General features: G+C 43.1%; 1 protein-coding gene across 1 annotated transcript; it reads right to left on the reverse strand.

Moving 5' to 3' along the window:
- Nucleotides 1-24: 24 nt before the first annotated feature.
- Nucleotides 25-22124, reverse strand: niban2a (niban apoptosis regulator 2a). Its single transcript, XM_053853491.1, has 14 exons — nucleotides 21608-22124; nucleotides 15840-15970; nucleotides 13300-13428; nucleotides 13121-13226; nucleotides 11465-11632; nucleotides 6226-6341; nucleotides 4833-4937; nucleotides 4600-4762; nucleotides 3406-3593; nucleotides 2985-3140; nucleotides 2679-2792; nucleotides 2225-2332; nucleotides 2024-2135; nucleotides 25-1956 (listed from the first exon to the last, which is right to left on the reverse strand). Exons 1-14 carry the CDS (start codon nucleotides 21660-21662, stop codon nucleotides 1148-1150), a joined length of 2460 nt encoding a protein of 819 aa, XP_053709466.1. The 5' UTR covers nucleotides 21663-22124; the 3' UTR covers nucleotides 25-1147.
- Nucleotides 22125-23243: the final 1119 nt, after the last annotated feature.

Here is a 23243-nt window from a genome sequence, read left to right on the forward strand (position 1 = left end):
TAAATAAATCAGCCGACACGTCGAAATTCTTCCCATTTTAATCAGCATTGAAAGACAACAAACATGTTGGAGAGTCATGCGTGAGGGTGTAATAAATAAGGAGAGGTGTCAGTTGTGCATCAGAAGTAATACTAAGATGTGATTGGTGAAACATCTAACACGACATGAAGCGACAGAAGAACGACTTTATCTGAATCGTCAGCTGCATTGCCTGAAATTTCCACTCGACCCCGAGTGAGTCCAAATGTAAGGGTTAAAGGGCACGATGCTGCGAGCTCCACTGTAACTCCGCCGGGTCACTCGAGGCTTCCGCACCTGCCAAACAGTGGCTGTGGCTGTGGCTAACAAACCGCACACGACAAGATTACACGACAGAATAAAAACATCTTTCACAATTCCATTTTCTTCCTTTGATAAAAGGTCACATCTGTGGTGTCACATTTTCCAATATAATGTACCAATTTTATTGATATACCAAAACATCGAGGAAAACAACGGGGAACCATAATTTTAGAAAAACTACAAAATGGTCAACAATCTAGCATCACAAGAGGATTTTCAACAATATTTTAGGAAACAAAACTTGGCTCTAGCGTTGGACGAGTGCTCTAAAAACCACATTCAGATAACTGCTCCTTTGATGTCTGAATTTAGGATAAAAGATTCTAAATGACCTGTATAAATTAAAAAAACAAACGCCAGCAGGTTCACCTTTTCACTCTTGGGTTTTAAATGGTGACTGAGCGTGTTGTGTTTTCGGACTCAGCTCTTTTTTTTCTCCTTGCTACAGTGCAAACTAGCTCGACCCATCAGCACACAACCATCCAGTCAGCCTGGCGAAGCAGCGTGAGAAACGGAGCGACACCGAACCGCTTGACCTCCTGTTCGCATGGTGGTGGAGCGAGCAGGCGAACGTGAGCGCCGCAGCTACGTGAAGATTAGTGTCAATTCAATAGGTGAATGCGACGTTGTTCCGGGTCAGCTGACCCGTCTTTTGAATAAAACTGTGACAGAGACATAAATGAGTTTGACAGTGGTGCAGACGTGGGCGTGATGATGATGATGATGAGCTCCTGGGTTGGAAACATGACGTCCAAAGTAGAACATACAAACAAGTCTTAAATAAAACTCACATCGATGGTCCTGATCACGCCACAGCCACGTCGACTTCTACTGGCTGGATACTTTTGTCTTCACCCTTCGCCGGGTCACAGTTGGTGCTGAGGGACTTGTGCTCATCTGGACCTCCGTCTGAGCTCTTTAAATCTGACTCGGTGGGCTTCAGAGGAGGCGCCTCTGTGCTCGGTTGGTCCTCCACCTTGGGGTCAGCCACGTCGGACTCCTGCTTCTTGCTCCCCGCCAGCTGCTCCAGGATCAGCCGTGGCGAAGTCTTCTGTCGGGGGGATTTGGCTGGAGCGTCGTCCACCACGGTGGTGACGGACACCACCTCCTCCTGCACTCCGTCCTCCAGCGTGATCGTTCCGCTTGTCGCCTCCGTCTCAATGGTTTTGTCCGGTTGTGTTCCCTCGGTCACGGGCAGAACCATCTCCACAACTGGGTTTATCAAGTCCCTGATCGCGTTAACACTGTCAGGAGACTTGGGGTCCTCGTCCGGGGCCGCCACCTCCTCATCCTGCTCTGGACCTGGCTCTTCCACTGCGCCCTCCGACACGTCCTCCTCAGGGATCAGCTCCACTCCTGGAACCTCCATGCAGGACTCGTACGGCAGAGGGAGCCCGTCCAGCTGGATCATGGACACCACCTGCTTACGTCTTTTCCCGGTACCGCCTTCTGCGTCGTCGCCGCCAGAACCTTCAGGATCCTCAGCGCCGAATTTGGCCGCCCAGTCCACAGCAGGGGATTCACCCAGCAGATGGAGGTTGGGGTCGCTGTTGGTGAGGACGATGCTGTCTCTGTAGAGGTTGTGTCTCCTCTGGACGGCTGCTTCCTTCACAGCTGGACACAGACAAAGCAACCGTCACCGACTGTCATGCAGAGGTGCGCCAGCCTCATGACCTCTCACCCATCATGATGTCCTTGGTGACCGTCTGCAGGACCACCTCCTCGAAAATGTTCTCCACCAGCAGGAAGCGAGAGAAGTCCTCAAAGATGAGCTCTTTGAAGCGTGGGAGCTCCTGAGGCCGGAGAGGAGATGTGAACATTGGCATCAATAATGAGCCTCTATTTGGGTTCAGCTTAGATCAACATTGCAACGCGGCCTCACCGACGAGCAGGTGGGAGCAAGATGCTGCAGCATGTACGGGATGATGATCTGCAGAAGAGCCTCCCTGAAGAACTTCTTCCTCACCGTGCTGCTGTCGTAGTCGTATTTCTGACAGACAGAGGAACATCTGCTCGCCGTCACCATCGCAGAACACTGGGCCTCCAACGTGTCTTTTCAAAGCTTAAAACTTCTGACACAAGTTGTGACTAATCTACACACAACCACATAGTTCACTTGTGTCATGATACAGCATTTGTTCGTCCATTATGGGTGTTCATATGTCACTTTCTAGCTTTGTGTTTTTATGTACGATGATGCTTTGTGAGTGTCTTTGATATTTGTTGTGCATCTTTAATGTCTTGGGCGTCTTGACTGTGACATGTTGAATTCTGACCACAGCAGGAACTCGTCTTCTTTACGGCTGAAGCAGACACTCGGTTGTCTCCGACTGTACCTTGAGAACTCTGTCCTGGCATCGTTGGATGGTATTGCAAAGCTCTTCTTCCCCCTGAGCCTCCAGAGACTGTTGCAGCAGCTGCTCAAACGTGTAGACGGAATTATCCATTTGCTGTAAAACAAAACAAGCAGTGAAAGTCAGAGTGCAGTACCGCGAGTGTCCAGAAGATGGCAGTCGCCGACGTAGTCAGAATAAGTCAGCTAAGCTTCAACTACTTGTGAAAAGGGAGTTTGACTCTGGGTACAACCACCAAAACAATACTGCAAATGCAGAGCTTTTGTGGGAAAATGAAGCATGTCTCACCTCCCTCATGAGGATCTGGGCCCTGCTGACAAACACAGAAGGGTTGGAGACTTCAAACCTCTGCTGCAGACCCTCCAGGTTCAGCTCCTCCACCTTCTCGTAGCAGCTCTGCATCTTCACCGGGTGGAAGGCCAGCATCGACAGCCGGTCCATTTGCTGGAGAGCGACAGAGCAGAGGGTCAGCAGGCAGTGAGGAGAAATATGAGCATCACAGACCGCCTGATGGGGGCGTCCTGAAACCCACTTGATACCTAATGGACACTTCTCAACTTTCTCACCTTCGTGTCACATCCATCAACACTTAAGGGTTTGGAACCGCAGGGCATTAAGAATGTTACACACCTTAAAGTCACACTTAAGACACTTTTTTTCAAACCACACTAATTTGTACTTTGATTTATTGCATGCATGTTCCGCTCACCTCGCCTAGTTTCTCTGGGCCTCCACCGTTCAGCGAGTTCTTGCTCATCTCCACCAGCTCTCTGAAGAACACATCCCTGACCTCGGCAAAGCCTCGACTGGTGGGCTCCATCAGGGCCTCCAGGATGGAGCCGATGTAGGGCTGCACGTTGGATCTGAGGAGCTGCTCGGCTTTGGGCAGGACCAGCGCTGCAGGGAGACACAGAGGACAACGTCACTGAAAGCAGGGTGAGGAGAGAAAGTGGGAGAAATGAGAAAGTGTGCCAACTATGTGACAGTATTAGTTCATGTGAGAAGGATGGTTGGCATTTGTGTGACGGCATCTGACGCCGCACACGCCCTGATTCCACAGCCAGGCTCTTAAAGTCACATGTAAGGTTAAAATAACAGCATGAAGAGGCAGAGAAACATCTGCAGGAGCAAATATTCTGAGCAAGAATCAGCTTTTTCTGTGTCTCATAGATGGGGCCGTCTGTGACGACACGCTGGAATGCTGTCCTTCCACTTTGCGCTCGCTGGGAAAGTGATACGTGAGAAGAAAAAAAAAGGGGTCATGTGTGCCAAGTGTTCTTTGGAATACAATAACAAACTGAGCGAGCTCTCCTGCTGTGTTTGCTTCAAATGTTCTTCAAACACAGTCATGAGAGGGACAAAAATGACAGAAGGTTACAGCAGGCGAAACATCAGTGATAGATGAGAAGAGATCAGGACACTGGTAAAAGAATGACTAGAAAAGGCAGTGAGACAGCGCATATATCTGCCATGCCACGTTATGAAAACAGCACACAAGTCAATGAATTAAACAACTTCCATGGAGTAAAAACGTTACAGCACACGGCAAAAAAATGGCGAAAACCTAAACAGTGTTCAGTAACTATGGGCTGAAGTGCCACGCTGTAAATCTCAGTTTGCTGCTGTTTGCCAGAGTCCTAAAACTAGTGTTTAATGGGCATTAACAAGACATTCTGTCTGCATAGTCACATGATATTTGACTTATTTCAGAGATTTGTGTGTGTTTTTAGGAGCTGGTCATGTGATCGGCAGCACTAGTCAGTCATTGAAAATCAATGGGAGATTTGTAGGTTGTAAATCCAAGCAACTGAACAGCACCAAATTGAAATCACATTTTAATACATGTTACATGTGAGTGGTGAATCATCAGAACATTCCCGTGTTCTCTCAGAACATCCATTACCTCTCATCTTGTTGCTGACGTGTTCTTTAGACGTGATGATCTGGTCCATGTCAGTGCGGAGTCGGGTGTCCAGCTGCACTTTCTGGGCCTCGCACGCCCCCACCAGAGCTTCATACTGGCTGCTGGTCTGAGTCAGAACTTGCTTGTAGACGGCATCTGAGATCTGTGATCACAAGGAAGATTAGTGCTCTCATCCGACGAAGTACGAGATTAAACAGGGATCTGTGACCCACCAGCATCCAGCTCCTCTGCTTCTGCTGCAGTTTCCCCTTCAGACGAGGACCAATAGCCTCCCTCAGATCTGGGTGGAGACTCTCCATCACCATGTTAGCCAGGATCTGCACGCACACACGGGAAAAACCAGAGTCTTAGGAAGCTTTGGGATTAAATTTAGACTGTGGAAATGCTGCTATTGGCTTGTTTCCAAACTCTACTGGCCCAAATAGGCCCGGTTGGATAGGAAAAGTGTTTTGATGTGCAAGGTAGCGTTAGAGATAAAGAACTAGAAAGGTCACATTCAAAATAAAGGCCTGGATTTTCTAAACGTAAACAAGATACAAGTACCATAATGGAGTGCAACAGTCAAAGAAAACCAGATTTGCATTATAAACAAGGCCAAATCGGACAAGAGTGCAGTTGGAGCTTGACCCTCTCTCGGCTGTCGGTCAGGGATATGTTTCCTGATGTGGACCCAGCGGTGTGACTGCAGCACTTGAGTCAATGTCACACAAACTTTCACTGTTCACGCGTTTTATTCAAACAACAACAAAATTCCTCTGTACTCCAGCAGCGTGTTAGGAAGAGATAAAGCGAGACACACCCACACACACCATGAAAAAGCCCCTCACATGAGAGTGAAAGAGGCTCATTTAGATGAGAGGCTCCACTCGAGCGTGTGTGTGTGAACCTGTGCAAGCTTGAATGAGGAAGGGTGGGGTTGCGTTTCACCAACTCTTATAAGGCTGTGTGTGTCAAAGCATTCTTGTTCTCCAGTCCGAGTGTGTGTGTGTGTGTGGAGGGTGTGTGAGCCTGCGATGACGCTGGTTCCTAAATTGAAACATAATTTCCTCCTAAAACCCACTGAAACATCCAGAAGGACTTTGTCATCACACTTCTCTGCTGTGAGTTAGTCGTGTCGGCTCTTGCTTGTGATGAACAAGCCTGAGTGAAAGTGCTGATGGTGACCTGATCATATAAGGATGTAAGCAAACACCAGTGAAGCGTGGGATTCACAAGGGACAGTTATACTGAAGCTAGTCACAGTAAACACAGATGAGGCAAAAAAACATGTATATCAGTTGAATAAAAACAAAGTGAGAGCCAAAAGGAAAGATAAGAAGAAAGAAAACCATCTTCACACTTAGTGTATGTAAACCTTCCCAAATAAGAACGACCTTGTTTTTCATACCAAAGGGAAGTCAAGTGACCATTTACAGCAAACACAGGAGGAATAGGAAGGTGCGACGACACCACCAATAAACATAAACAGCTGGCTGTTGTGTTCTTGAAATCTGAGCTCACTTTGCAGGATGAATACATTCAGCTAAATTATAACACTGACCTTTGACCACACGAAATAAGAAACGTAATTTGTATTCGTGTCTGTGATGCGGATGGAAGTGTCACCTGCGGAGGAGCTCCGCACATCATGTCCCAGGTCCCGTAGTTTCCTTTGGCCTGTCTGTAAAGCCTCACGGAGTCAGTGAATGCGGGCGTCTGAACGGTGCAGTCCTCTGGTAGACCTGTGGGTGGCAGGAGTGAGCAGATCAACGCGTGTCTCACTGTGAACAAACACTGGTTTTCAGTAATTTTGCGGCTTCGAAATCGTCAGACAACTTCCAAGTGATTCATGAGAGAAAAACAAAATCGGTCCGTGAACATGTCTTTCATCAAATCCTCTTTGAGTACTCCAGGAGCACATGAATTGAAGACAAATAGCACCAACACCAGTCATGTATGAGGAGAGGAAGGCGCCTCTTAACAAGCAGACAATGGCTCACCCAGATGTGTCTCTCACACACACAGATGCATGTGTCCTGAGACGGTTTACACACGGTAGCTATGGCTACGGATTATGCCAGACGCACATGCAGTCATAGCTTCTAAAAACATTTCAGGAAGTTGGTCACTGTCATACGTCTGTGAACCTCCCAACTATGACCAGTATTTTTGTCTCCATTGTTGCTGCCAAACAGTGCCAAATATTTCCATCTAGTTGCGACTAATTTCTACATTTGTCTTTTGTGTTTTTTAGATAAGAATAATGAGGTAGCAAATAAATTAATACAATGAACTGACTATAAAAAGACCCAACAAATAAAAAAGTTACGTAGAGCTGAATTTTTATAAGGTATTGAGAAGGATTATTGTGTTGTCCACTTTAATACTGGTCACCATCACAGGCCAGTTTCTTAAGTCCCACATTTGATAAGCAAATCACAAGTTCAACACTACCTCATCTTACACGCACTTTAAAACTCTCATTATAGGAGAAAGGCAAGGTTGTTCATTACATTGGAAGAAGGAGCAGTTTGGGAACCATAACCAATCACTGCAAATACTGAGACATTTTATGGCATCAGGCTTGCTTTCGGAACTGCGCTCTAAATAGACCAAGGAGTTTGCGTCTAATTTCAAAGACACTAGTATGACAACTTGTTTTATAATTTAACAGCTCTCAGAGGGTTTATAAAAAGGCCCAAATCCACTCTTGGCGACCTGAAAATAGCATACAAGGAGAGCTATTTTGAGATACCTACTCCACTGCGTCTTGTTTGGTTCACACACACACAAAAAAAAAAAAAACCCTCTTCACGATCACAATGACGTTTTATATTCCACTCCTAAATACAAACATAATTCAGAACAGCCTCTGTTGCTTACAGAACTTGTCGTCCTTGTTTACTTTGTATTTCTTCTGTTCAGTTTGTGTTGTGTTCAGTTACCACTGCCAACTAAAAACAAAAGCTCATAACGTCTGCTCGCTTCGAGGCATGAACACACACTGCCATGTTTCTCCAAATGAATTGTGTGCCCCATTGAGGATGCAAACATATTTGTTTCTTTCATTTGTGCTAAACTGTTGGAAAATGAGTTGTGCCTTTTCTCTGGTGAATAATAAACAGTTTAGTAGCCTCAAATTCTGACATTGCAATGAACTTGACATAGACTTTTAAATTGGAGTGAGGAAAGTGACAGCATGGTGAAATTTGAAACAATCCAAAGTGGTTGGAAAGGCTACACACTTGAGCCTGGGCGACCATGCAACATATGATCCTTGTCTGAGAATCAGACGATGTTGACAAAGTCAGGAAGTGTGACCAAGGATCCAATGGGCCACGCTGAGCTAGACAGGAAGTTGTGCTTGCTAGCTCTTGCATGTTTGTCTTGGCAATGGTTTGCATGAGAACAGGACCCTGAAGTTAGAGGAGGAGGGAAGTGGTGACCAAGACTGCAGGAATATTTTAAGGTCAAACGCAGTGCTGATGTCGTCAGACACTTCCTAAAATATTTCTGTACCAATCCTTCAGAGTAATCTAAACATCCCTCGGACTGTACAAAGTAACACAGAGGACAGACAGACGTTGACATTGTGAACCTAAAAATGAATGTCCCATATACGTTTTCTGCCAGGGAAACACTACATACCTCATGAGTCTGAGTCAGATGAAGGATGTGTGTGTGTGTGTGTGTGTGTGTGTGAACTGTGTAAATAGAACATGTGGCAGCACTTACTACGGTCTCTTTATTTGAGGCATTTCCCTCCTCACTTCACTCGGCTCGATGGTATGTCAGCAGCGGGCGAGGGCAAATTCCTCAGACTTCTGCTTTAACCAAACTGTGCCTTCCATCATATTTGACATTTTTAAACCGCTCGCTCATGATTTTAGGGGCATATTGTGTTTTACTAGCCCGACAGAGCGTCTTATTCCATTTCAACCGGCTGCCTCTCCCATTAACATCCACCAGGAGGGTTTTTCAGTACGGTTTCAGGAAATTGGAAAACATTTGCCTGAGTTTGGAACTCAGCTCCACGTTGGTGGGCGGAGGAGATTAGACATGACTGATAGGCCTCAAGTGGATCGGTGGCACCTCAAAGTACTAAAGTGATGCCTCTCGGCACAGAGTGGAAGCCGAGCGGAAGCCGTCATTAGAGGTACTAATGATCCGAGCATTCTCCTCCACAAAATCTGTTTCCACCTAGCAACAGCCGATATGTTATCGTGGCAGGAACTATTTTCACTTTAAGGTCAAATATTCTCATTAAAGCTCAATTAAATACATGCCCCAGTGGTGCATTGCCATTCATTTCTCACAGGAATCAGCCCCCGAACATTACTGAATTGAACAGCTTCTTTCCTAGAAAACACTCACTCTTCATCGCTTTTCAGATGACAATATACAGCCTTTACCTATTTACTTGTGCAGTGTTCCACTTGCCTCAGAGCCGGGAATCATTCCACAGCGTGTCCCAGTTATCTTTAAGCAGCATGCTCTTGACCAAAACGTGTCTCATGCTACAATAAAACCCATGAAGAAGATACACTAATGTGTTTCTTTCTATCGCCGTATTTCAGAAATTCTAAAACTTCTACTCCCTTTTTTATGTTTGGGGAAACCATCTTTGATTGCATAGACAGGGTGGTCGGGATTCTCCGACTTAGAAATCCTTCACCCCGTGAAATTCCCAGTTCTATTGACCTGCTTTCATCATCATGAACAGACGTTTCCCCCAACCTTGTACCTTATCACCATTATTAAAATGCACATCTTTGTATTTTGTTTTATATTCCAGGCGCATTCTTACTTGCTGAACAAAACATTTCTTTCTCACTAATGTTGCTCCTGTGGTGCCATGTTGTTTTAAGAATATTATCTAAAATGAATACAGCACTGTTTTTTTTATTTTACCAATACAATTTCAATGTGTAAACACAAGGCTTGCACATGACTGTAGACATTCTGAAGCACTCATTTTCACCACAAACACCAGATTTCATATACTTACCTGAATGGGGAACCTGTGTGAATAAACAAGAGTGAGTGACTCTAAACCTAGCGAGTGGTCAGAGGTCAGGCCTATAAAACACTTATAGCTGGCCTGGAAAAGCCTCTACCGGTTCTGGCTTTCTTCAAAACCAGGACACCACAGAGGTGAGACTGGGCGTGTCAACGCAGGCCACCACCATGAATGTCGATTCACACTGGGAGCCAAGAGGTTAATCTGTGTGAGCTGTGGATGCTGTAAAACATCAACCTCACAGCTGGAATTTTCAGGAGTGACACAACTCTGCATGCCTGTACAGGTAGTGTTGATAAGTACAAGGTGGGAAAGAGTGGAGTCAGACAGGGCTGGATTTGTTTGGGAGTCAAAAGTGCCTGATAGTGGCGTAAAATTACCACCTCATGTTTACCAATACCAACAAGAATTTCAATATTTAAATCTAAAAACTGCATGCAAGTTACACTAGTGCATCTCGCTGCACAAAGTCATGTCTAAGTTACCGTTTCACAAAGTTGGCAGCCAGAAACACAAAACACAATCAGGTTGAACAACTCTGTCACCTGCTTCTGAGCTTTACGCCAGGAGGTAGTTTGAATCCTGTCATATAAACTTGCCAAGGCCGGAGTACGAGCCTCCATATACTGTAGCACCAGGATGTTGAGCTCAGGAACAGAGGCTTCATCTTTATCATCACCACCACCACCAACATCTTGTCAGTCAAATTGAAATATTAAGTGAAACATGAGCCTGTAAAATGCCCATAAAGTAAAAACATAAACCCCTGAAGGCCAAAGATAAACATAAAACCAACTGCAGAGTGATACTACAACACTACAAATAAATGTTATCCACTTCAGCAAAAGACTCATGAATCAGAAGGGATTGGAATCTTCTTGGTTTGACTGACAGCATAATCTAGGCTTGGTCCTACCTTGCTCACATTGAGCCCAAACAAGTCTGATCAAGCATCTGCAATCTCCCAATAAATAGAATTGAAGTGAGAAGAAGCTTCAGGATGTGTTCTTGCACAGAAGCACCTTGTTACTAATATGCACTTGCATGACACGGCAGCTTGCTGCTGACGGTCCATAAAATCTATGGTGTTATGTTAAAAAACAGAATATCTGAGTCGACACCCGCTTAAAAAAAGAAATGCTCCAATATTAACGTGGCTTTCTTTTCAACATGCAGCCCCACGGAGTTGCTGAAAGCTGTGTGGCTAAGCTAAGAGTTGCATGACAAACCAAAGTGTTTGCACGTACTTAGACATGTCTCCTGTTTTCAATGTCTTACCAAATATGACACATGAGTAAAAGGATCAAGCGAACAACCCCACCCATGTAGAGCAAACATCTTTTCGCTTGCAATCAAAAGTACACAAGTATTGACTAACACAAAAAACATCAGAGCATCCTTTTTCTTTTGTCAAAGAAATGAGCAGAAAAACACTTATGGTATTTATAGCTATTATTTTATACTACACTGATGGAAATTAGTTGAGTATCTATTGAGAAAGAAACACAAAATTCATAATCGATGGCAGCGATTAATGAAACTACATATGTCTAGAGAGCCAGTTTTGGGGCGTGGAATCGTTCTCCTGCTTCTAATGCCCAAGTAATGTGTTCAGAAACTTTTGGTACACCTCAGTTCATGGATGGAACATTTCAAGTTTTCACTGTGGCATAACAATGGTTCAATTTCACCCTCTATTAATGATCAACACTGTGTCAACAAACCCAACAATTAACCAGTGATTGTTGCTGATACAGCAGCGTTTAACGCAGCTGGAATAAAGTCTGTTGCTTTTCTGTATCTGCTCTTATATTTACATGCCGCTGGACAATAAGAGGTTAGTACCGTTGTTACTGTGGCGCACGCAGTCCTGCAGCACGGCATGCCACTTCATCTGCTCCTTTTCGGTCATCACACAGAAGTAATGGTGGCGAGCGAACGGGTGCCACAGGATAAGAGGGAACGCAGTCGCACACTTGATGAAGGGATGGCTGCTCACTTTGGCCTTGACACCTGCAAGAAAGATTAAGACAATTTATGAGATAAAAAACAATGAATCAGTTCATGTTCCTGACAGACAAAATAACAGAAAGAGGCCCATCTGCTCTCTCTAAGGCGGCTGACACATACCCACTAATTCTAGTGAGTTCTATCTGTGAACATGCCGGTTACGCAATAAACGGAGTTGAACATCAGCAACGCTGACAGGCTATAGTTTATGGGCCTACAGCGCCACACACGAAGTGACTGTGTATGTCAGGACACTGCTCTATCAGGACCAATATCAACACCAGAGAAGGACTGTCTGCCGGCTAAGACACATGTGTTAGCCTCCACGTTTACAGATGCATTAGTCAGACAACACAGTGCTGAAGTGAATTCCATTGGCATTGCTCAGTCTCATGCCCAATCATGTCTTTATGATCTCAGAAAACTCTCACTGATCCATCGGATAGTGTCAAGTGGTGAGAAATTTCTTTTTTTGCTTCTTATCCAACAATGTTTCATCTCTTCTGAACTGTTATTCATTTTCTCCAAAAACTGTCAATACAATCAAAAACATTTCAATCTACGTCTTTCCCCCCAAATTTCCCTGAGTAAATTTCCATATTTCCTGAGTGTTGTTTTTTTTTTCACAGTTGTATATATAAGTTGTATGTATAAGTTCTTGCATATTGTAATTTTGGCGATTATTATCACGATAAACAGTTTCATGATGAAACTTATTAGTGGAGTTTGTCTCCAACATCATCATTTGTTTATGTTGAAATATAATAGTTAACTATGTGTAGAGATGAGAAATTTAATGTCTTCAATCTGACAGACTGCTCTGCCAGCTTTATTCAGGGGTTAAATTGAGCCGTCTGTCTGCTGTATCTCAAGTCTCTTAACAGTTTACTTTTACTATGGTCCAGTTTTCCTAGATGCTATTGAAGAAATATTAGAAATAATGTGAATGTATGTGTGATGAAAAACCTTCTCACAATTATCTCTCCTAAAATGGTTGTTTTTCATTGCCTTATTGAAGATTTGGCTAATACTGTGACCGCTTCAGAATTTGTTGATGGTCCCTAACTGATGCCCATCGTAGCATTAGCGCTGCCTGTGAGAGTGTGGCCTCGATCAGTGAACACTAATCGGGGACGCGGAAGAGGATGCCGCCGCCAAAACCGGAGCGGATGTCTGTCCAATAGCCAACTATTTTCACCAAGGTGTTTCACCACGGAGCCAGTGCAGTGGGAGACCTGCATGTGTTGATATGAACCAAGGTAGACGGCCCATCAGAGAACCTATGAGGACGTCAGTGTCAGAGTCGACCAGTGTCATTATCAAAGGTTCCCAATATTAAAAATTAAGTTTAAAACTACAATCGTGAACCGAAGTCCACCACACTCTACACAACTGTCACGTGGCGGCTGTCAAACGCTGCGGAGCTGGATAGATATAACAGGTCTGTAGTCCACTGCTGCTATTCTCTAACACACCCAAACACTTTCGCACCTGGCAGGCTGTCGTTTATCAGCTCCATGTACTCGTCCATGGAAGCAAGTGCCCTATACCCCGCACAGTTGATGGACACTTTTGGATGCAGACCTCTTTCATGCGCCTGTACACAGATGGAAAACATCATTTTTTTCCTTTCTATTTTCAATGAAATATTGAGCAACAACAGTTCTCACCGTTTTGGTTTCGAAAAGGTTGATGTCGTAATTGTTTGGCACAGAAACAAAGCGATTCCTCCACTTCCGGTTCTCCTCAAGATACTGAAACAGGTTGCCCGAGAAGATGGAGCGCCCTGCCAGAGGGTCCTGAAAGCAGAGCTCACAGATCAGTGCCTCTTTCATGTAAAACACTTTCAAGCATGTAAACATGCTGTATTTCCAACAAAGATTTGTTTGTGATTTCCTGTCCTAAATGAAATATCCCTGCTTCAAGAACAAACCAGACAGCACTTGTGCTGGCTGGCTGCTGGTTTTGTAGTTTCCTAAAAATATTCAAATTGTGGGTTGTATATACATGCTGTCCCACTGATTGCTGTTTGCTACTAAAAATACAGAAAAAAAACTGAATAAAAATGAGGTTTGCGCACTGTAAACCTTAAAAGCGTTGAACAATAAATGCAGTCTTTTTTTGAACATGAAACAAAAAACATGAATGGAAACGCACACAGAAACTATTTGTAACATCAAATGAAGTTTCTCTTAATTACGTGCGGTTCACATGTCACCACACAAGCAGCTGCCTGCCACATTATGAGGAGAGGGGCCAAGTTTACATGCGGGAAAACTGTATTCATGCGCAAAATGTGCTCCACTTTCTCTGCTATATTTGTGAAGGAACAGAAATTTGGGTCCCCTTCCTTGAACAAGAGCGTGGTCATGCAGCATGAACCTTGGACAGAGATGACAATGACAAAGGTTTCATCACTTCTGGTAAAAAAAAAGACAATTGTATCCAGTAACAAAAATGAGAGTTGAAAATTAGACTGTCACAGCTATAATCCAGGCCAATGACTGCGTCAGTTTGTTAAAGGTCAACAGAGTTTGGGCTTCATTTAAAAGGTGGAGTTGAATACTTTATTACTTATTCCACTAATATGTTGGTTAATTACTGAATAGAGTTGAACTTTGTCTAACAAAGTGGATACATTTTAGTCAGCAGTCTGCAAAACAGCCCAGCTCAAGGCTGACTGAGTAACTACAACAAAGCTTTGCTATCATTCCCCCAAACTGTCGGTTACCAAGTTCATTTTACGAAAGTAACACTAACATTTCACACCTCTTCCTAGACGTTTGACACTTCACTTTGACTCAACAGTTGGTTCTGACACCAGAGGCTATACCAATAACAAGTGATGAAAACACGAGCATTTCTTTAGATAGCATAATTTTGTGTCATCTGCATCTTTCAAACACTGAAGTAAAGACAAAAATCAACTGCCGCAGGAAGTGAGAGCCAGGCAACCTTTCCAGAAGGACGACGACACGCTTCACTTGTGTATGTATTCTAATTTTATGAGCCTGTGTTCCATTGTACACTACATCCATAAATCATTTGCATAGGCTTTGGAGAACACTACTTCAATTAATAATAATTCTATTACAGTATGAATTCATATGAATTCATGACCGGTCATTCCAAGTTCTTGCTAGTTATGGTGTGTTCTTTAATGGCAGGGAGTTGTTTCACGCTAAATGAATGAATCCCAACTCCTGTTAAACAGCGTTTTGGTTAAGCACTGTTTAACCTAATGAATTCACACTATTGTCATTATTAAAACACACACACACACGTCTTCCTTATGATATACAGGGAAGCATCACTGACGAAACTATATCACACTGTAATAAACATGTTTTTAACGTCAGTTACACAAGCACTGCAAACATCGGCCAAGTGTCACCTAGTGTCACAGAGCAAACTACAATAAAATACTTTGAATATTCAAGTACTACAGCTCAAATATTAGCCCTTGGCTGTCAAGGCCAAGTTGTAGAACAATACTTACGTGAGCGTTTAATGCATTATAAACTTTGTTAAAATAAAAACATTCCTTATGTATGGATATAGCAATATATGGTAGTGTCGCCGGTATAGTAATCTATTGGCTTTGATATAAATGTCTTCAGTGTAACGGCACATTTGAGCTCCAACTACTGCAATTCCAGCTAGTGAAGCAGTGGCAAGATTTCACTTCCCCATTCTAAATGACAACATTAACATTTGTTATGAATATTACTCTTACACATACGATGAACAGTGTATCAGCAGCCTCACCTTTGTCTCCATTTTCACAACTAATGTCAATGCTGACACAGCAGATTTGACAGACACGTCAAGCAGGACCAGCTTTTTGCTTAATCGGAAAACAATTTCAACAAAGAAGTATAATTTAAAATGTTAGTGGTTACAACTTGCTTTTCCATTAGTGCATTAGTACAAATCTTTGTTTTTGGAATACCACTTTATTGTACCACCTGCTTCCTGCAAGATCTTTCCACTCACAAAAAAAAAAAAAAAATAGATCCTTCCCTGCTGTAACCAAAACGTCAACTACAATGGGAACAGATGTCAGGGTGTCAGCATCAAGATATAAATCTCCAAAACATCATAAGAGAAGCAGTGTTTGACTGAGAGTTGGTGAGTCAAGGTCTTCTGTAAAGGCCATTAGGAGTCATTGTGGTGGGTGATCAGCATTCCTTCCAAAAGAGCGACTTGCCTTTCTATGAAGCAGCTGCGACTGCGTCCCTCCTCCTCCTTCGATCTCGAAGCGAACGCTGTTGAAGAGGGCCACTGCATATTGCTGCTCGTACACATCACTGAACTCCTTTATCACCTCTCGGGTCCTCGCTGTGAAGGAGGCAAAGAAACCGGGACAGTGCATCAGCACACAGGTGAAAGACAAAAGATAAAGATGTCCAGAAACTCCTGACCTGGTCCTGGACACGTAGTCAATTTTTCAGACGCTATTCTCTTTTGATCATGATATATGCTCGTGCCGTGATTATTGATGAGTCACCAGTGATCCGAAAATTAATAAATAATGATTTCATCCCAGTTACTCTGTTTTTTTCATAGTTTAGTTTGTAATACATGGATTTTAACAATTGATTTATTATTGCTATTTTGAGTCGTTTAATTCTTTGAGGTCACTGTGGATTGTCTGTTATTATTTTGCATCCGAAATGGAGGAAATAGTTTGCAAAATAAAATGTGAAATGAAGCACAATGACAACATTCTTGTCAAGGACAGAAGACATTACTCTTCAATAATGCAGAGCATTTAAACTGCAGTGCCCCCTGGATACAGTCAAACACCTGGATTGAACTCAGCAGCACAGTCACTGAAGACTTTTCCTTCATCTGCAGATCACGTGGTCGCCCTAGGATGTGAAACTGAGTCATGCACATATTGTCCTGGAGAACTCTTGCTCAATCAAAAACTATTTATGTAATATCACAAAACTTGATCCTACAGAAAGTGAAAAGTCATCTATTGACAGACCTGGGACTATTGTGCAACTGCTTTGAGGCCCAACTGTGTCGTTGCGCTAAATTATAAAATGGTGTTCCCATCAAAAATGCAAAACTTCATCTTGATTATTTAGAAATTCTTTCCCAACTTCTATAATTGAAAGCCTTTATACAGTCCCAAAAGGAGCGCAGTAACGTCTTTATTTAAGAAACAGTCTTCTCCATGAGTTTGGATGGACATGACACACATCTTGAGGGCAACACGAAGGGCAGTGACCTGCTCAAGAACACTTGGAACAATGCAGCGAACAGAGCCTGAAGCCGAATAGTTACAGACAGCAAGGCCCGGAGGAGAAACAGAGAAAGTGTGGCTATTAATAGCGTTTCTCATAGAGTACCCTGTACATTGTCTAAGTCACATACTATATGGTGCTTGTCTTGTTTTCATCAGAGGGCGACCAGTTTCTCCCACATTCCAATAGTTGAAGTATGTGTTAATCAGTGCGGTTGACTCAGTCAGCAGCCCACTGTGTTGACTGATCTGTTTAGGGACAGATCGAGGCAGGAAGGTGGGAGACGCACTGCAGAGGGGGAGCAGGAAGGAAAGGCTGACAGGACAGGACAGGCGGAGAGAGAGTGTGGAGGAGTTAGGAGGGGCACACCAAAACATACCAACAGCATGTGCAGGGGGCATGAGATGAGCCACATGTTTTACAAAAGAATTTCAAGCTAATGTTCAACTTATGCAACACATTCTACATTATAGGAAAAAGAAAGCAAATATTTATTCGTGTTTTCTTTAAAAAGAAAAAAAACACTCACATCACAAGTATTCCACAGTATGGGGACAATATTTGTAAAAAAAAAAAAAAAATTGGTTTTAATGATCCAACTTAAAAACAGCACAGGACCTTGAAATCCATCAGATCCCCACCTCAACATGTCTTATTGGCAGTTCCAAGCAACATCACAAGCTTCCCCTGAATGCAGCTTACTGCTTAAGACCTCAAACCCCAGTGAGGAGGGAGTCAGTTCTTTCCACTGGTCAACCCACAGTGCCAAAATAAGCAGACAGAGAGTCAGAAGGTTTGGAAGGAAGAGCAGTTTTCAAAGGCACGCACCATCTTTCGTCTGAGAAATACCAAAAAAAAGTCTTTTTCCCTGCGTGGTTTAGTTTGTGCACATCTACAGTCACTATTGAACCTGGCTTTGTGTCATTTCTAACTGGCTCAGAATGTTAGTGTGTGTGTAGTTTAGTTATTACCATTATCCTAATCCAAATATTATGCCACATCATAATCATCGGAGAACGCCTACACTCTAATAATTGACATCAGAATGTGATGTTTTCAGATTTCGGTAGCAACTTGATATATAAAATTTTTTTGAGTAGCACCATCTTCTTTATGCATTCAGGGGCAATATATCTTTCACATTAAATCATATAGGTCAAATACTCAAATATAATAATTTATGAAAAAACTAAAACATGGCAAAATAAAATGCAGAAATACAGAGATTTGTTAAAAAGCGTCACACATAAGCTGTGTGAAAGTAGAAAATGATCCCTTAGTGCATTTATTTTATGCAGGGATATATTCTATGTGTCAAATGTATTTATTTTAAATCAGAAATCATCAACATCTGAAAGGAATTAGCTTTGCCACCGAGAAGAAGACAAAGAAAACTGCGGAGAATGATGATGAAGAAGGTATGAGTTGTGGCGACAACACTCTGAGAACATGACTCAGATGCGTTGCTGGTCGCTGAACCGATGATTCAGGAGTCCAGAAGTTTGTACAATGAGCTGAGAAGTAGGGCGTGTGCTCCTGTAGCGTCTCCTGGACGTAGGAGTAGTAGTGGAAGGCTGCACCAGTGAAGTTCACTTCAGTCTTTCACGTTCCCACTGGAGACCACATACAAAGAGAGGCCACAGTCCCAATGTTAAGCATCCATCTCGTGGGGAAGAGAGAGAAAAACATCTCTACTCAAAAACTACTGCTGCTGGGAATGTGTGGTTCTTTCACAGAAAGAAAAATTAAGAAGTCTCCAACCGTGCCCCATTCCAGCAGAGCGGAAGTCGTACAGAAAGGCAGGTTGAGGAAAACCACCAAAACAGTTAAATCTTGGTCTGCCCATCTTTCCAAGGTGGGGGTTGGCGGGTAGGGCTATTTGCATAGCTGCGCTACACAACTAACTTTACACTCATAACAAGTCAGAGATCAAACACACACAATATCCAACATTTACACGGTTCATTTCTTATAAACTCTATTTGAACAGGCAATAATAAAGTATAATTCAGCTGGCTACCGTGTGTGTGTGCACGTATGCTGAGGGTGCAGCAGATGATTCTCTGTGGAGGCCCCTGGCTGTGATTGTGATCCATTTGCACATTCATTTTCGGCCTTAGATTTAAAGCTTGTCACTGGCATTTTGGATGGTGGCCATCCCTGCATGGTCTGGGTCACAAGGTCAGGTTTTATGGCTTTGTGCACATTCCTGAGCAAAGCAGAGTATCCTGAGACTTTCTTCATCAGACTTTATTTCTCCCTCAACTGACGTTTCAAGTCCGAAAGAAAGTACAGGGGAGTTTTTTTAGGAAAGAAATGTGGTTCACCAGATATAGGGCCCTGTTTTATTTTTTCCCCAACTCCATTTTTGTGAATTTTATTTTGATTATTTTGATTCTTTTCAGTGGCAAACGGTGTTTTTTTTTCATCATAGACAACTGAAATGTAGACAAACTAAATAGAAATCCATTTAAATGTATTGTAGGGAGAATACAAAACTCTTTTTTTTCTCAACACTGTATCAGTCAAACATCATAAACGCCTTCAAAAACAACTTAAGCATCTTATCTGTATAAAACTCATTAGTCTTTGCTCTACTCTTTCTTCAAGTTCTACAGTTCACCTGACACATAGGCCTGTACAGAAATCCAGACTCCATGTCTGCACTCTGTGGTTGATCATCAGTTATCATCACCAGGTGGTTCTGACCTCATAAAGTGATTTCATATTTCAAGTGTTTTGAGTAATCTTTGGTCATATCCTTTAAAGAAAAGTCACTCCTTTGATTATAACACTTCTATACTTGACTGCTCCTTCCACAGTCTCCACAGCCGTTGGTTTATTCACAGCTGTCTCAGTTTGAGTATGAGCCATTATTCTTGTGCACTTAACCACTTCCAAATAACCATTGGTTTTAGGGAACATCTCACTGCTGTTGTGACTCAGAACACTGCATGAGCGTCTGCACCTGTGAAGTTCTAAACAATGCCAATGTCGTACAGACGACAGCATTAGTACTTCTCTGTGGATATGACCAGAGGCTTCTTATGGTTTCCACAACATCCAGTCAACAACAGCAAACCTTCCACATTCCAAACACCAGAGCATCTTATCAGGCTAATATTACTGTATGAAACAATAAGTCAAAGCGGCTTTAATTGACTTCATTGCATCACAAATGACAAGGACTGTATGCCATCACAGCTTTAATCTCCAGATTGACGATGAACTGCAAAGACAACCACAAGTCTTTGTTGTTACTCCATGTTTGACATGTCAATTGTAAACCCATGAACCTTATATATGAGCTCCATCCCACAACAGTGTGACAACGACATCTTTTATGCTTCATGTTAATGTAGTTAATCGACTAAATCGAGACTCATTTTCAGTTTTACAGCACATGACTACACTGTCAAAAAGAGTGCCGTGGGCCCAGGTGAGGACGGTGCCATTCTTTTGCTGTTCATGCATGCACCTGAATCTGCATTAGCAGTCAGTATCCTGAGATTTCACTATGCACAGAATGTCCCGATGTGAATGAACAAAGCATTTTCAGATGGAGACATATCTAAACTTGTGTTTAGATTAGATTAGATGGCCTTTATTAGTGCAACAGTGTGTTAATTCATAGTATATTTCTTTTTTTTTTCTTGCTGTTATTTTTGAAGAGGTACACATCACAACAAAGAATCAACAAGAACAATCACCCTCACATGAGCGACAGTGATCTGATCAATCAAAGTCAACTGAATGAATCCCAGAAAGTGCTGATAGGAGGTTTTTCAAAGAGGAACCTGCAGAAGAACTTCCTATTAATGTGAAACCATGGTTACTTCACATCGCAGCAGAAAAACAGTGTACAAACTGGGGCTGAGGCTTTAAGGGATTCATCTCGATCAGTAACAGATTAATTGCATTTCATTTTTCAGTGCCCTACATTGTGATTGGGCAGATGGATGGAACAAAAACGTTAATGCTTCAAAAAGGGTTTGCCCATGACTTGAGCTCTTCACAGCCTGATGTCAAAGCTTCTACAAACGGATCCAACTCAAATAAGATTATTGTGGTGTCAAATGGTGTCATGTGATTCATCACGATTCATGATTAGACGACTTCAATCCTCCAAGTCCAAGTTTTGTTTCAGTTGATGTTTAACTACCTTTTCTATTCAACTAACCTTTCAAGCCAATGGCAGCACAGAATCACAGGTGAGCTCAGGCCACACACAGAAAACAGTCCACAAACACAGCAGGTTCAACACTGTAAACATGAAACATATAAAATAGTCTTACTCAGATGCCAAGAAGATCTCACTAGCGAAAAACCTGACGTCAACTTGATGAACCCCTCCAGTCCCGGACAAGTCCACAACAGCCACGGACTGAAATAACAGTCGGTTCCCGAACTTCTCCTGACTGGCTCCTGACCTCTTTACAAACCTAGTCATTAGCCCAGAGAGCCAGACCTGTGGCTGACTCGGGAACAAGCGAACGGGGAGGGAGGCTGCTGGAGTAGATTAGGGCAACAAAGCAAAGATGAAACGCAGGAATGTGACACTAAATGTAGGCGCTTTTTTACGTTAGAAAATACGCTTCGTATCTGCACGTTATTCGAGCGCTTATCGCAGCAACTGGAGTGGATGGTTGAGAACAATGATGCCGCGGTGGTGTGAATATTCCTACGCGGAGGTGACGTTTAGGATCAAGCCAGGTCTCACCAGTGATCATTTCCCTCTTGCCCTCATCCAGGTGAGATGAAACCACGTCCCCCATGGTCGCAAGAGATCCTCAGCTCCACGGAATCCAAACCGACGGTCGCTCCTCCTCGAACGATGAGCAGTAGTTCCACAGCGGTCGAGGGACGGAAAAGATGAGCTAGAGAGAGCCAAGCTTGGTCTCGACCATTGAGCGACTCACACACACTGACGTGCCGGGACTGAACTTCGACTGGGTCCGGTAGTGGAGGTTTGAGGCGTGGTGAGGAGGAGGAGGAGGAGAACAGAGCCCGTGCAGTGGCAGAACAGAACACACCTTCAGACAATCATCACTGGTTCAACGTGTTAACTGGAGCCTGCCAAGGGTGTGGCCGCCAACGTGAGCACAAATATGGTCTCTGTTGAAGTGCCGGCTGGGATACTGCTCACACACGCGAAGGCAAACGCTAGCATGAATCCATAGTGCCGAGGAATGCTGGCGTTGGACGCACATTGGATTGGAAAATGAGAACAATGCATTTAGCAAACGAAGAAGACCTTTACGCGCACGTTCGCTCGTAAAAGGGAAAAGGCTGCCATCTGCTGGTTATATTGACCCATTACATTAACACCTGGTGGCGCGTTAGAACGGAGCAGCAATTTCACCCATCGAGTTTTTCACCCTTTTGAAATTCGCTTCCTTGAAAAAAATAAAAATAAAACGGTGCTAGAAGGTGTAGAAGCAATCATCGATTTATTTTATCGCAATACGTATGAATTTTCTTGGAAATTCCAATGTGAATTATCTCTTCATCAGAAGACACTAAAAATGTGATACGCTTTAATACGATCAAAGTTATCCATGTAATCCCTTCAGGTTTTGAGCAGATCAACGTCAGGGTTGTTTCTGAACCTCTCAGTTGCATACCTGACTTGGTCTTTGACAAGATTAGTTTCCTCCAAGAACACAATGCTCCTGATCAGCAAGATAAAACACAGGCCTTTATGATCATCACCACATTCCTCTTTAAGCTAAAACTCAAGTCATGGAGCACATGAAAATCATCTAACCTGCATGTTTTGAACAACATAAAGGCATTGTCAGGTATGATGAAATACCCTTCAAAATAGTTCATATCATATTCACACACTTTGAAAGCACCCAGATATGTATTTTTGATTCTGTATGTGTAAATATTTTTGTCCCATGCAATTGGCAGTATAGTTTTCTCTACTTCTAGCAGATAATGTAAGGAAGTCAATACACACAGCAAGTGGAATATTTAAATTGTGACCAACATAATTGCTTTCACGCAGCCAAGGTTTGAATCCGGACAGTCCGGTTGACTTGATTCAAACCTTTGCTGCGTGATGACCAGGATAACTGAGCGCTCTCACAAACATAGTTGCTTTCACCTTTCATAACAATACCCACATTGTTTTTCATGTTCAACAGTGGTGGGACTGGGATCTTAATGTATGGCCAGAACATTTTATAAGACCATCTTGTGTTTCCTTAAAATGAAGCATGTGTTCTTGTATACCTACCATGTACATATTAATTTGATTCACACAGGACCATTTTTGTCACTGCTTAGATTATAGGTGACTGAAGAGGCATCTTGATGGTGAGACGGAGACAAATGGGAGTGATGTCATT

The sequence above is a fragment of the Synchiropus splendidus genome, chromosome 1, assembly GCF_027744825.2.
Source record: "Synchiropus splendidus isolate RoL2022-P1 chromosome 1, RoL_Sspl_1.0, whole genome shotgun sequence".
NCBI lineage: Eukaryota > Metazoa > Chordata > Actinopteri > Syngnathiformes > Callionymidae > Synchiropus > Synchiropus splendidus.

Excerpts from the sequence above, each read along its gene's own strand:
- niban2a (XM_053853491.1), bottom strand. The coding sequence starts at position 21,662 with ATGGGGGACGTGGTTTCATCTCACCTGGATGAGGGCAAGAGGGAAATG. Across the intron at positions 11,633-13,120 it reads GATAAACGACAGCCTGCCAG|GTGTCAAGGCCAAAGTGAGC; the intron begins GTGCGAAAGTGT and ends TCTTTCTTGCAG. Across the intron at positions 4,938-6,225 it reads TGTGCGGAGCTCCTCCGCAG|ATCCTGGCTAACATGGTGAT; the intron begins GTGACACTTCCA and ends GTGTGCGTGCAG.